Source organism: Solanum dulcamara, chromosome 1 (genome assembly GCF_947179165.1).
Source record: "Solanum dulcamara chromosome 1, daSolDulc1.2, whole genome shotgun sequence".
Lineage (NCBI taxonomy): Eukaryota > Viridiplantae > Streptophyta > Magnoliopsida > Solanales > Solanaceae > Solanum > Solanum dulcamara.
In genome coordinates, this window is record NC_077237.1 from 70,563,929 (window position 1) to 70,578,756 (window position 14,828).

Consider the following 14,828-nt stretch of genomic DNA (forward strand, 5'->3'; position numbering starts at 1 on the left):
GTCCAAAACTTGAGCCTTGCCCTTACGCTGGTGCTCCAAATCAAGATAATATATTTAAATATGCAATCCAAATAAGAATACAAGTCTAACGATACCCAAATCAACATTTTTGAAAATCGGACCGAATTTAACCTGAAACACCAAATTTCGTAAGCAAATAGAAAATTCAAATTTTTTTATATGAAAACGATCCTTGAAGTATTTAGAAACTAATGTTGAAAACCAATTTGAATTTGGAGTTGAAATCAGCCCCCAAATACCAATTTTACTATTATTCATTTTCTTGAGAAAATCCCCAATATCCGGATCCAAAACCCCAACTCAAATCTGAAATATTTCTTGAAAAATATCTTACCCATATTTAGCAAAGTTCAAATATGAAATTCTTCAAAAATGGAGTTAAAATCGATCATGAAATCTTTAATTTAGCAAACTTTTACTTTATCGGGAAAATTCAAATTATACAAGGTTAATATGATGAAAATAATTGATGAATCAACAAGTTTATGACAAAATTTGTTTACCCATAACACAAGGATCCTAAATATACCTTTTTTCATAAAAAAGAAGTCCAAATCGATAAAACCCTAATTTTCCCAAGAAATTTATAGATAAGGAAAGAAAACCAGATGAAGAAATCATGAGAAAATGTCGAATTGAGGATTGTATACTAACCCCATATTATATCGAGAAGAAATCCACAAGAATCACTCCATTCCAAGCTCTAGAACTCCCTATATGCTCAAAATATCAAATGAACACAGTCTGAAATTTATATACTTGAACAACTCTATTTGCATCAAAAAATCTCCAACTTATATAATCACTAAAAGAATTGTAAATCCCTCATACGAAGCGAAATGAACTAATTTTTTTCTTCTAAATGTCTTAAATAATGATACGAACCTGTTCCTTCAATGGAATCTCAATTTTAAAGATCTTTGCCCAGTTAAATATCATTTTTGCTCGGTAAATAATTATTTCTTATTTTGCGATAAAAGTTCAATTTTGGCTTAGAAAAAAATGCACCAAACCTTGTAGATAAGTCCTATAATTCATGTTCAAAATTTTAAAAGTTTTGAAATAATTTTTCGATCTTTAAAACTAATAATAAACCTTTTAGTTGTCACAATTTGCTGAAACAACGCCAAAGTACCCAAGAAGCTTAAAAACTCATTCGGAACTTTCCGAACACAAACCAAATATGATACTAGCTTGAAAATGATATTTTAGGACTCAATGAAATCGATAGAATTCGAATTCGAGGTCTTCATGACTCCAGAAATCGAAAAGTCGCAACTAAACTAATTTAGGCCTCCAAAATACCAAAACGAGCTCAAGAATTTCAAAAACTACAAAGAAATCCTTCCTAGCGTTAGTATCACCTCCTAATCATTGAAACTATTATAAATTCAATCCGAGCACCCGAACCCCAAATGTTGACCAAAGTCAAATTTGGATCAAACTTTAACTCAATTTTCAACTTCTGACCTAAATTTCATGTTTCAATTCCAAATATAATTCTAAAACATCTCCTAATCCAATTTCCAGATTACGGAACTAATGGAATCGACGGAATTCCATTTCGAGACTCGAAACTCCAAATGACTACGAAACTCAAAATTTGACAACTTAAGCCTTCAAAACTCATTTCTCTAGCAAAAACTCAACTTTTCACAAGATTTCTAAAAATAACTTTCAAACCCAATCTAAAATGACTCGAGGCAATTGAAGGAGGGTTAAAATGGTATTGAAAATATCAAAAATGACCTTCAGGGTCATTTTATATTCATGCCAAATAGATACACATTTTAATAGTTTTATACGAATATAATTACATACTTTATACTAATTCTATACCATTTTCATGTCACTATACCAAGTTAGTTCTAAAATCACGCAAGTTTCATATCGTGATATGCATAAAAAATGACGAATATACTCAGAAATCACTGCTTCGTACAAAATTTAACTAGACAAAAAATTCTTTGCCACATTATCCATATTGAAAAGCTTCTTCATTTTTAATTCTCAATTACACTAAATTATCACGAAATTAATGCCATATTTAAATGAGTTGATAATTAGAAATAACGAACAATCAAAAGAATAAATTAAGCAAAAACAAATGATTTTTTTTTTTACAAAAACAAAATTAAAAAAAATGAAAACAAAATTATTGAATAACAAAACATGTACAATCCCATCTACCACTATGTTGAATAAGTATTAACAAGAATCTTTCACTTTTCATGATAATGTCGGTCAAATTTTCTTTCAAATTGATGAAAAGTTGTTGCATAGAGGAGAAAGAGAAGACGTTGGAGATAAAATATTTTCAGTTTGGAAGATATCTTACCAGAATGAACTAATTGAGAAAATAAAGGATTTTGATTTCAAAATCAATTAGTAGAGTCCTGATTGAATGGTAATTCAGTATTACCATTAGTACATTTATTACCCTTTTTCTTTAATTTATTACCTTTTTCTTTAATTCATTTATTAATATATTAATTACTACATAACATTTTAAAAGTTGTTATAACTTGATAGATTTTTACTGCTATAATCTGAAACTTACAAAATTCTGTTATAACTCAAAATATATTATCTTAAAAATGATATTTCAAAATTTTTCACTTTGATAATGTATTATGTAGTTCATTATAAAAATGATAATTTTGTGTCAAATTTATGAATATTTTAAAATAATTTTTAGAACTTATGATATAAATCATATTTCATGTTTTTTTAAAAGAGCGAAATATGTTTTCCAAACACTATGACCAATTCCATGTTAAAACTTCGTCTAAAACTGATTTTCCAAAAATATTTGGGAGTCTATAGCTAACGTTTGCTTACTCCCTCTAGTCCAATATAAGTGAATTGTTGGAATTTTTTTATAGTACAAAAGAAGTAAATTTTTAAAAGTTGAATGAGTATTAATTAACTTTTATAGGATTACCCTTCTTTTTGATGATTTTTTTTAATACAATACATTTTCTAAGAGTATAATTATATGGATTACAAAGAGTAAATTTAGAAAATTGTCCTTTAATTTTTGTTCTTAAATAGCTTTCTTAAGGGGTGTGCCACACCTCAACAATTCACTTATATTGGACTAGAGGGGGTACTTATATTCTGCTACCTCTATTCAATATTAAGTGAATTTTTGGGATTTTTTTCATTGTTCAAAATAGTTGAATTGTTTAAAATCCGAGATAAATGTTTGAAATGTTTTTCACATTTGCCCATTCCTTTAATGAAGTTTATATTTTTTAGAAGATAAATTGCATTACTTATAAAGTTATATTAATGATTTTACAAAAGGGTAATAGTAAAAAATATGGTTTAAATTATTTCGTAAAATATTTTTTTAATGGACGTGCATTGCCTCACATATTCACTTAATATGGAATAAAGTGAGTAGTATTCAAAGTTCCAAAGCCCAAAGAATAAGAATTTATCCGCATTGCGTCTTACATCAAAAAGGGCAGCCTGGTGCACTTAAGCTCCCGCTATGCGCAGGGTCCGGGGAAGGGCCCGACCACAAGGGTCTGTTGTACGCAGCCTTACCTTGCATTTCTGCCAGAGGCTGTTTCCAAGGCTTGAACACGTGACCTCCTGGTCACATGGCAGCAACTTTACCAATTACTCCATTGCATCTTACATCAAATTGTGTAAATTAATTATAGTTAAGTAATATAATAAGTTGAAAATGCATGTTCGATTAACCATGATTAAATCCAATAGCTTTATGTACACAATTTTATCATGCATTTATTGACTTAGGATAAATACTAGGAGCATGTTTAGAAAGCCACAATATAATTGAGATTTGATGTAATTGAGTGTAATTAAACTCTTTGGCATGTTTGGTAGACCAATTAATTACTTGATAAGAGAGAAATTGAGTGTAATTAAAGGAGAGTAATTATACTCTTTAATTCTTAAGGGAGGATAAAAAATTAGAGTAATTACATCATGTAATTACATGAAGCTTTTTAAAATTCTTCTTTTATTTATATTTATATTTATATTTTTACATTTTAATTTATTTTTTATTTCTTCTATTTTTTTAAAAAATATTTTTATTATTCTAATATTTTCTAAATATATATTTTTTATTTTTTATTTATATTTCATTTCATTCCCATTCTCAACCTTTATTTTTTTTATTCCATGCAATTTTTCATATTATTTATTTATTATTCTATTTCTTTTAAAAATAATTTTGTTAATATTCTAATTTTTAAAATCATATTTTTGTAAGTTGTGTTAAAATTTGATATGAGAGAATTATGCTAAACAAAATTTGTTTTGAATTTAGAATTTATGTCATATTTTCAATTTCATTTATTTTATTACTATTGACTTGATATTTCACATTACAAAATATTTATTTTTTAGTTAAACTTGATAGATTTTTTTTGTCAAATATTTTAATAATTTTATGACATTATATTTATAATATTAATATTTTTGTCAAACATACATTTCATGATGTTCATAAAAATCTTAATACTTTTAGTTTATTTGATTAAATTATTTAAAATATACTAATTTAAAAAATATAAATAATTTTTTTATAATATTAGTTATGAACATATGTTTATTAATTAACAGTTAATTTAATATCATTTATAAAGATCCCTGTTTGTCTAATATAAATTTTAAATTTAGAAACTTAACTTTTATTTTTTAAATTTAATAGGTAAGGCTGCGTACAACAGACCCTTGTGGTCGGGCCCTTCCCCGGACCCTGCGCATAGCGGGAGCTTAAGTGCACCGGGCTGCCCTTTTTAATATAACCTTGTAATTACACTTGTACAACCAAATAGAACAATTGTAGTTACACTGAAATTATACTGTGGCAAACAAACAAATCATCATAATTACTAGACTGTGTAATTACTAGGTTAATAATTACTAAGTTAATAATTACATCAATTTCAATTATTAGGTGGCTTTCCAAACAGATCCTGGATATGAGTAAGCTTTTACCGTGTTTCCTCCCTTTTTTTGCACTTTTTAGCTCTAGTGCCTAATACAATTTTCAAAAAAAAAAAAACATGCAATCCTTACATTTTTGGAGTGTAATCTTTTAAGCATCCTTGTGCTGAATTTTAGAACATATATTAGTACAAGAGAAGGATAAATCTAACAAGAGCTTGTTTTTGCTGCAGGCCAAAAGGTATGTATCAAAGTTCTATACAACCAACCAGTATAGACACCACAACTAGATAATTCAGGTATCCATAGTATAGGGATGGAAATTCATATGTACCGTTCCTTTTAGTAATTCTAGACGTGTTCTTTATCACAAAGAGGAAGGGAAATAGTGGAAAATGAATCCACACAAGTGTGTAAGACTTCCATCGATAAAACAACGCTACAAGCATCAGTCATATATATGTACCGAAAGTTAATCCTCAGAATCTGAATATGGTGGACAAGATCCATCATCTACATTGGCTAGTGGATTATACTCGGGAGAGCTTGGATCTATGCATCCTGGTACTAGATCAAGATTGCAACGATCACCCTGCATTAGCATCGTGTCCCCTCTAATCAAATACTAGCTTTGAAATGAAACTCTTAACGTCCCAATAAAGGGAAACGTTGAAAACAGAAAGATAGACAGATGGTTTTACTTACTCCGTCCACATTCAAGTTACCAACCATAGCACATCTTGTGATCAAGATATTTGAGTCTGGGAAGATTGCCCTGTCACAGGCACCCTCCTGGCTCAACTCCTGTGCAAGACCCTGGATAACAAAATAATTCCTCAATAATGATGCCATATCACTCATCAACAGAAGCTATAACATACAAATTATTTTTATCAGTTAATAGAGCAATACGAGTGTCATACAACTAGGCAATGCAGTATGAATACTGCACCCTAGATGGTGAAAGTCCACTAGCTAAAAGCATCACTAGCTTAGGCTCTGACCCCAGTAGCATGGTGGTAACAAGGAATCTCTTTTGAACCAGTAAGGACTACCTTGTTCATATCTTTTCTTCTATCTGATTTTCTTTTTTCCCCTAACACAAGAGTAACATCAATAAGTGATAAAGAAACGAATCTTGGGCCTAACTCTACCCCAAAAGCTAGCTCATGAAGGTAGTATTGCCTACGAACTCCGGAATCCAATGAACAACAATGACTACTTAGGATCAGCTTGCAAATTTGAGGCACCGTAGTAGAATGGGGCGGGCGTAGCCAAGTGGATCAAGGCAGTGGATTGTGAATCCACCACGCACGAGTTCATGCCCCTGAGCCTATTGATTCAATTCTAGCAAGTCCTGTCTCTCTCCTTCACTTAAAACACAGACTATGATGATTCTCAATTCCTTTTTATCAAACTTCAGTAGGCCCCACCTTCTTTGGCGATAAGGCTCATCAGTAGATTCTACAGACTATGAGGCCGAAGAGTCTTACTACAGGGGTTACCACTCCCACAAGACTGATTTGGGTTCCAGAGTTGTTATAAGGGCGGGACAGCGAGAGAAGGAAGCTACTACTACCGGGTGAGATGTTGGTGGAAAATAATAGGGTTCAGAGGACAGGTCACAAGCAACCATTACTACGTAATCTATATCACATCCCACAAACGATGTGGGACTCCAATAATAAGTCCATACAAAAATTTGTATTGTAATTCATCCCGTTTGCAGCACAATTCAAGAACCAAACTTAAGGGAATCAGTGTCATATAAAGAGACCAAAACTAGTTCATAATACAAGTACCAGATTTCATCTAATAAAAGTGACAACAGCATGATTATAACTCAAGTTTGTTAACTAAAAGACTAGAACTGAATGTTTTCTACCTCAGTGAAGAATTCAGTTGGTTTATTTCTCCAAGCCTTGGGGACTTGAAATTGTAGTCTATAGGGACCATCCCATTCGGTTCCATTTGTGAATGAAAAGATCAAACTAAGAGCTGCAAACAGATAAACAAAATGTAAAAATAGGAGGCAGAGATTTATTCTTCTAAAATGCAACTAAGGGAAGTTTCTTACATAAAAGTCTAAAACTCACCATGCTTGGGAATACATATCTGAATCGTATAAATAGGAGGATCGGCTTTTCCTCTGATTTTCTGGAGCATTATCCTAGGCTCACCACCGCACATGATAGGCTGGTTGAAACCTCCTGAATTTGGGGATCAAGAATTCAGCATTTTGGTTCTAATTTAAGAGTGTGTTGCAGAATGAAGAAAATTGGAAGGATGCATTTACTAGTGAATTAATTATGCGAATTTGAAATAGACAAGAACTTACCATTAAAAGCAATTCCAAAATCTTCATTAGGGACCATATTGTTTGCAGCTGGATTGTAAAAAAGCTTCAGTCTCTCTCCCTGTCAAAAAGAAAATAAGAAAGATTTAGGACCTAGATTAATAGGCATTCAGAAACACTGTTAAAAAATATATATGCATTTTTTTGGAAATGTGAACATACTGCAGTTGGGGGGAGACCATTCATTGTTTTCCAATATACTGGTGATTTTCCAAGGTCAAATTTAGCCCATGTAGGAAGAGAGTATCTGTAACACAAATGTTGGCGATTGTTAAACTTCCATAGTTCCATATCATGTATACAAAAAGTCATAGAACAATCACTTTCCATTAAATTGGGATAGGAACTGAAAGAACACATAATCACTAAAACAGGTTAAAATAAACTGATACTGTAAAATTTATTTACGCTTTCAGCATATATAAGTTAATTCATCCATTTTGATGCTGACAAAATTCAGTATGTCTCATTAGAAGGCGGAAGAAAAGAAAAAGGTGGAGGTTACTCTTTGATTTCCTCTGCAGGGGAAGTTGCAACGGCAGCAGCAACTATACCCCTATTAATCCTTACTAGTTTCCTTGTAGCTGGATAATATCTTCTCAAGTGCGCGCCCATAAAACTTGTAACTGCATTTTGAATATACTGATACATTAGAAAAATAAAATTATGCCAATGAATTGGCATTAACACAAGTATTATAGAAGACAGACAGCTTAAAAGATATGGAACAGCTCAAAGAACATTTGGTTGAGTTTTTTTTTATTTTTTATGTAGGTTTCCCACCCGGAGTGGATCCCGTACCAGCTTTGGGCCCCGACTAATTTGTGTGTTAGGCTAAAATCATTACGCTAATTAAACTTAGGAATCAATTAAACTATGCCACAATCCCTAATTCCTTGAGATTGACTATATGAATCCTCCGTATTCATTGTACTCTATTTTGGTTCCTCTTCATTCCAATACAAAAGAAGAGTCCTGGCCAACATCACAATTGATGAAACAACATGGGAAATATCCTAGGTTTCTAGGATTATAATTACTGTAAAGTGATCTTCAAAAATTCATCCAAATTACAAGATATTAAAGTAAATAAATGCATACACAGATCAAGAAAAAAAAAGGCAGGACAAAGCATCCGTATTAGTAGGATCCAGAAAAGGACTGCACCCCTACCCAAAGGTTGTGATGAAAATAGCCTACCCTAATTGCACTGCTTCCACGGCTCAAACCCATGACATATAATTTACACATAGATAACTTTATTGTTGATCCATAGCTCCCTTCTCACATATCAAGAAAGTTCTTTAATAATGGTTGGAAAAAGTTTAAGCTGCAGCATCTATAGTCAGACAAGGAAAAAAATGTTACAAAACTTATGTTTTTACCATATATATTTGAAACAGAGGGACTTGCATTAGTATTAGAAGCAGAACGAGTTGCAGAAAATATGGAGGGATTTGTTGATGGTGCAGCCATTTTGGAAGCTGTAGCATGAGGGTTAGAAATTGTTCCAAATAAATAAAAGACGGATAACATGTTGTGAGGTATAAATTGGCATCCACACAAAATACAAACTTTTTTTCTACTTAAAAGAAATATATCTTAACCCAAAAACCCGACAAACCACTTCATTTTCAAACTTAGCGTGAATCTTCCAACTCTCGAAAAATCTTCAATCTTAAAATCAACTAATTGTTTCATTTTGTGGGACCCACTAGCCAAGTTGTCCACAACTTATTCTCCTTTTTTGGTTATAAAAATGGTCATATTTTTGCAATGTAAAAGAAAAAACACACACGATATACTCTAAATTCTCTCAATACTCTCTTTTTCTCTTTCTCTCTTTGTTATTTTGCTAAGTTAATTTATTTTATAACATGTTATCAGCACGAGCCTTCATCACTTTGAGCTATTTTAAAAAAGTAACAAAAGGATAAATTTTTTTTTTTAAATTTCGAATATCTCTAAACTTGAATTTGTTGCTCTTTGATATATCTGAAAAATGCTACTCATCATAGGCATTATATGCCGAAATACACCTAGAATCGATGGGTCCGGCAGAAACCACCAAAAATCGTATCAAAGCCATGATATTTCTCCGTCACCATCTTGACGAGGGGTTAAAATTATAGTACCTCACATTAAAAGACCCCCTTAAACTGTGGAAGAATCTAAAAGAAAGTTATGACCACCTGAAGTTGGTCATCCTTCCACAAGCACGTCATGATTGACTCAATCTGAGATTAATAAATTTTAAAAATATAACTGAATATAATTTTGCCTTATTTAGAATTATAGCACAGTTAAATTTATGCAGAGAAGAAATCACTGAGCAAGACAAACTTGAAGAAACATACTCCACATTTTCACTTGCGAATATGCTCGTGCAGCAGCAATATCGCAAAAAAGGTTTTAAGAAATATTTAGAATTACTTTCTCACCTTCTTATTGTTGAACGCCATAACGAACTGTTAATGAAAAATTATGATAGTCAGCCCATTGGTTCTTTGCCACTCTCTGAAGTGAATCAGACAAACTATAACCAATGAGAAAGAGGTCATGACCCCAGTCGTGGTCGAAGAAGAAATTATAATCATGATGCTCGGCTGACATCGAGAAATGATCAGTAGTATAAAAAGAAGAGTGAAAAGAAAGAAGTTATACAAAAAAATTCAGAAAATATATGTCATAGATGTAGAGGTATGGGGCACTGATTACGGACCTACCGGTCATCAAAACGTCTGGTTCAGCTCTATCAGGCATCCTTGAAGAAGGCAGAAAATAATCCTAAGACAAACTTTAAATCTGAAGATAATATTGAGCCTATGCATCTAGATGTAGTTGATTTCTTCAATTTCCCAAAGGGAAATATGAATATTGATAGCCTTAATAATATTTAAATAATTTTCTTTCCATTTTGTTTGTACTAAATAATATGTTTGTATTTTACTAATTAATGTAAATAAGTAAAATTTGTATAATGAGTCTTGTTTTAATTATAATGTTTACTTTTTTTCTTTTTGAAAAAAATATGGATATGCCTCAATTTTTGTTTGGATCAATGATCAATCACGAGGATATTTGTGTAATTGATAGTGGAACAACTCATGCCATTTTTAAAAATGAAAAATATTTTTTCTACTTGCTTAGAAGAAAAGCAAATGTTACTACAATTTTTGGTAATTCGAAAATAATTGAAGGCTCTAGAAGAGCTACTATATTTCTACCTAAGGGAACAAAGATTGTTATAGAAGATGTACTATTCTCTTCTAAATCCCCAAGAAACTTGTTAAGTTTTAAAGATATCCGCAGAAATGAATATCATGTTGAGACTCTAAATGAAATGAATATTGAATACATTAGTACCAAGAGTGACTCAAGCCAGAAATATATTTTGAAAAAATTATCAACTTTGTCGTCTAGCCTATATTATGCAAAAATTAGTGCGATTGAAACATATTTGATCATAAACTAGAAGTTTATTGATCTAAATACATTTATGCTATGACATGATCGAATAGGTCATTCTGGATCAATAATAATGAGATGAATTCTTGAAAATTCAACTGGACATTTGTTAAAGAATCTGAAAATTTTTACGAATTATGAATTTTCATGTGCTGCTTGTTATCAAGGCAAATTAATTGCCAGACCATCAACTCTAAAGGTTGGCTTTGAATCTCCTAACTTTCTAGAGCGTATACATAAGGATATATGTGGACCTATTCATTCATCTAGTGGATTGTTTAGATATTTTATGGTCCTAATAGATGCATCATCTAGATGATCTCATGTGTGCCTTTTATCATCTCACAATCTGGCGCTTGTGAAGTTTTTACCACAAATAATAAGATTAAGAGCGCAATTCCCAGATTATTCAATTAAGGCTATTCGCCTTATAATGCTAGAGAATTTACATCCTAAGCTTTTTGATGATTATTTCTTATCAATTGAGATAGAAATTGAACATCTTGTTGCTTATGTTCATATTCAAAGTAGCCTTGCAGAGTCATTTATTAAGAGCCTACAGTTGATAGCAAGACCTCTCCTAATAAAAACAAATTTGTCAATTATTTTTTAGGGTCATGCTATCTTATATGCAACAATACTTGTACATCTTAGACCAACAAATTATAATAAATACTCTCTGTCACAATTAGTATTTGGTCATGAGCCAAATATAGTCTATCTATGAATTTTTGGTTTTGCGGTATATGTATCTAGAACACCACCACAACGTACAAAGATGAGACCTCAACGAAAGTTGGGCATATATATTGGGTTTGACTCACCCTCCATGATTTGCAATTGGATGAAACAAATTTCTCGCAATTAGGGGGAGAGAAAAAGGAACCCAAAAGAGAAATTGCGTGAAAAGTTTCATCATTATGTTATTTTGATCCACATACCCGCACATGTGAGCAGGAGGTCCAGAAGATCATCCACTTACAGAAAATGGCAAACCAAATGCCAGATGCATTTACTGATATGAAACGGATATCTAAGTCACATATCCCAGCAGTGAATGTGCTTATTCGGATTGATGTCCCAAAAGAACTATCTACTAGTATCATAGAATCTGAATCTCAAACACGCCTGAAGTGTGGTAGACCATTGGGTTCAAAGGATAACAATCCTACAAAGAGAAGTGTAAGCAATAATAAAGATGATACTATAAAATACGCGCTGTATTCTTTTTCCCTTAACCAAGGTTTTATCCCATTGGGTTTTTCCAGTAAGGTTTTTATTGAGGCAGCACTCAAGGTGTATTACCAGATATGTTGCCTCAAAATTTGAGTATAGCGCGTAATTTGATCCTCTTGATAAAAATTTCATTTGATATTTTGGATACGACGCATTCCAATCTTATACCTTAGCTTCTAAATTTTTGGTGTTGGTAATGTCTTTGTGAATAAATATACAAGATTATCACTCGAATGAACTTGTTGTACATCAATATCACCATTCTTCTGAAAATCATGTGTGAAGAATAATTTTGGTGAAATATATTTCGTTCTGTCTCCTTTTATGAAGCCACCTTTCAATTGAGGTATGCACGCGACATTATCTTCGAATATAACTGTGGGTACATTGACATTATTTTTCAGGCCACTTCTTTCTTTGATAAATTGTATCATAGATCTCAACCAAACACATTCTCTACTTGCTTCATGAATTGCTATTATTTCAGCATAATTTGAAGAAGTAGCAAAAATAAACTGCTTTGTAGATCGCGATGATATAGTAGTTCTTCCGTATGTAAATAGATAGATATTTTGAGATCGAGCTTTATGTGGGTCTGATAAATAAGGTGCATCTGCATAACCAATAAGGTCTGCACAATCTTTGTTAGTATAAAACAAACTCATATCAATGATACTCTTTAGGTATCGCAAAATATGTTTGATACAATTCCAATGCCTTCACGATGTGGATGAACTATACCTTTCCAGTAAATCAACAGAAAATGTTATATCAGATCTAGTTGCATTAGCAAGATACGTAAGTTCACCAATAGTACTGAGGTATGGTACTTTAGGACCAAGAAGTTCTTCATTCTCTTTTGGAGGTTGAAATAGATCTTTATCCACTTCAAGTGATTGAACAACTATTGAAGTACTTAATGGATTTCTTTTATCCATGTAAATAGTTTTAAGATTTTCTCAGTGTAGGCAGATTGGTGGACAAAAACTCCATCTGATAAATATTCAATTTGCAGACCCAGACAAAGTTTTGTCTTTCCAAGATCTTTCATCTCAAATTCTTTCTTTAGATATTCAATCGCCTTTTGGACCTCTTCAAGGAGTTCCAATAAGATTTATGTCATTAACATAAATGATAAGTATAACAAACTCTGATTCCATTTTCTTAATAAAAACAGATGGACAAATGATATCATTTATATAATCTTAATTTATCAAGTACTCACTAAGGATATTATACACATACGTCATGATTGTTTCATACCATATAATGATCTTTGCAATTTGATTGAGTACATTTCCTGAGACTTAGTACATGCTTCAGGCAATTTGAATCCTTCTGGGATTTTCATATAAATTTCATTATCAAGTGAACTATAAAGGTAAGCTGTAACTACATCTATTAGATGTATTTCAAGATTTTTATGTACAACTAGACTAATGTGATATCGAAAAGTTATTCCATCCATAACATGTGAATATGTTTCTTCATAGTTGATATGAGGTCTTTGAGAGAATCCTTGTGCAACAAGGCGTGCCTTGTATCTTACAATTTCATTTCTCTCATTTCATTTTCGCATAAAAATCCATTTATAGCTAACTAGTTTTACACCTTCAGGGTTTGGACTACTGGTCCAAGAACATCACGTTTAGAAAGTGAGTCTAATTCTGATTGAATTGCCTTTCTAGTAGAACTTTTGGTTTAGATTCCGTAGTAGTTAGATTGAGTTTGAGTTAATTGTTTAATTGGTTGTTTTTTTTTGTTATTTTAATGATAGTGTTGACTTTAGTCAATGTTTTTTCAAGACTACCTCTGTTCGTCCTTTCGTTAATTCCTTTGAGTCCAAAATTTTGTTTTTGATTGTGTGGCATATTCTATTTGTGTTCATTCAATCCCAATTGGATATCAAGGGTCCATTTGGGATTTGAAAGTAAAATTCCAAGTGTTGGTGCAACAGTTGATGAAGCAACATCTCTTGTAGAGGCTTGTTTGCTTCTACAACTCTGCTCCTATAGAGAGAGGAATGCTTCAGTGAAGCTAGTAATGTAAGTGGGGCTTTGCTCTTATAGAGCTTTGTTCGCTCTAAAGATCTCATGCCTGTGAGGCTTCGCTCACTCCCGCAGAGTTGGAGGTTACTGTTGAGCTCCGCTCTAGTGGGACTTTCTTTGCTTCGGTGGCTCCAGGCCAATGACCAATGATCCATGAGGGCAAAGATCGTCGATGATTTTAATATCCTTTTTCTAATTTTTTGTCACGACCTAACCCCGTGGGCTATGACTAGTGTCCGAATTGGACACTCGTATACACACCTATTAATTATAGTCAATCGATAATTAAACATGATATAGGATTTATACGGGTAGCACATCGTCTCAAACTGTCACTTATATAACCCAAAATCACCTATCTCGTGGGGAGTCTTAATTGTCAAAAATATGATAACATAATATGTAAGCCGACAAGGCTTCCACTCCGAATGTAAACATCAAAAAACATAACCCATACTAGTACACCGGACAACATCTATACACAACCCACTCATGTGTCTACAGACCTCTAAGAGGATTAACAATAGCATATGACGGGATAGGGCCCCGCCGTACCCCTAGATACACAAATATATATATTATAAGGATTAGTACCAAAAGTTCAGGTTCCGAGATAATGGAGCACTTCAAACCCGTTGAGTAAAATCCTAAGCTAGCGGCTCTCCAAAATGAGTATTTGTACCTACGGGCATAAAATGCAGCCCCTCGAAGAAAAGGGGTCAGTACGACACATGTACTGAGTATATAAACATGAAATACAGTAAGAA

General features: G+C 32.3%; 1 protein-coding gene across 3 annotated transcripts; it reads right to left on the minus strand.

Annotated features, from left to right (window-relative positions):
• Nucleotides 1–5,155: 5,155 nt before the first annotated feature.
• Nucleotides 5,156–8,866, minus strand: LOC129896212 (protein POST-ILLUMINATION CHLOROPHYLL FLUORESCENCE INCREASE, chloroplastic). Of its 3 annotated transcripts, none has more exons than XM_055972102.1 (8): nucleotides 8,695–8,866; nucleotides 7,815–7,935; nucleotides 7,472–7,556; nucleotides 7,292–7,370; nucleotides 7,050–7,163; nucleotides 6,839–6,951; nucleotides 5,659–5,769; nucleotides 5,156–5,545 (listed from the first exon to the last, which is right to left on the minus strand). In XM_055972102.1, the coding sequence occupies exons 1-8, from the start codon at nucleotides 8,843–8,845 to the stop codon at nucleotides 5,426–5,428; spliced, it is 894 nt and encodes a 297-aa protein (XP_055828077.1). In that variant the 5' UTR covers nucleotides 8,846–8,866; the 3' UTR covers nucleotides 5,156–5,425. The 3 variants fall into 3 exon arrangements, with proteins under 3 accessions (XP_055828077.1, XP_055828213.1, XP_055828145.1); XM_055972238.1 differs by lacking the exon at nucleotides 8,695–8,866 and adding an exon at nucleotides 8,510–8,649; XM_055972170.1 differs by lacking the exon at nucleotides 8,695–8,866 and adding an exon at nucleotides 8,483–8,649.
• Between the last annotated feature and the right edge of the window lie 5,962 nt (nucleotides 8,867–14,828).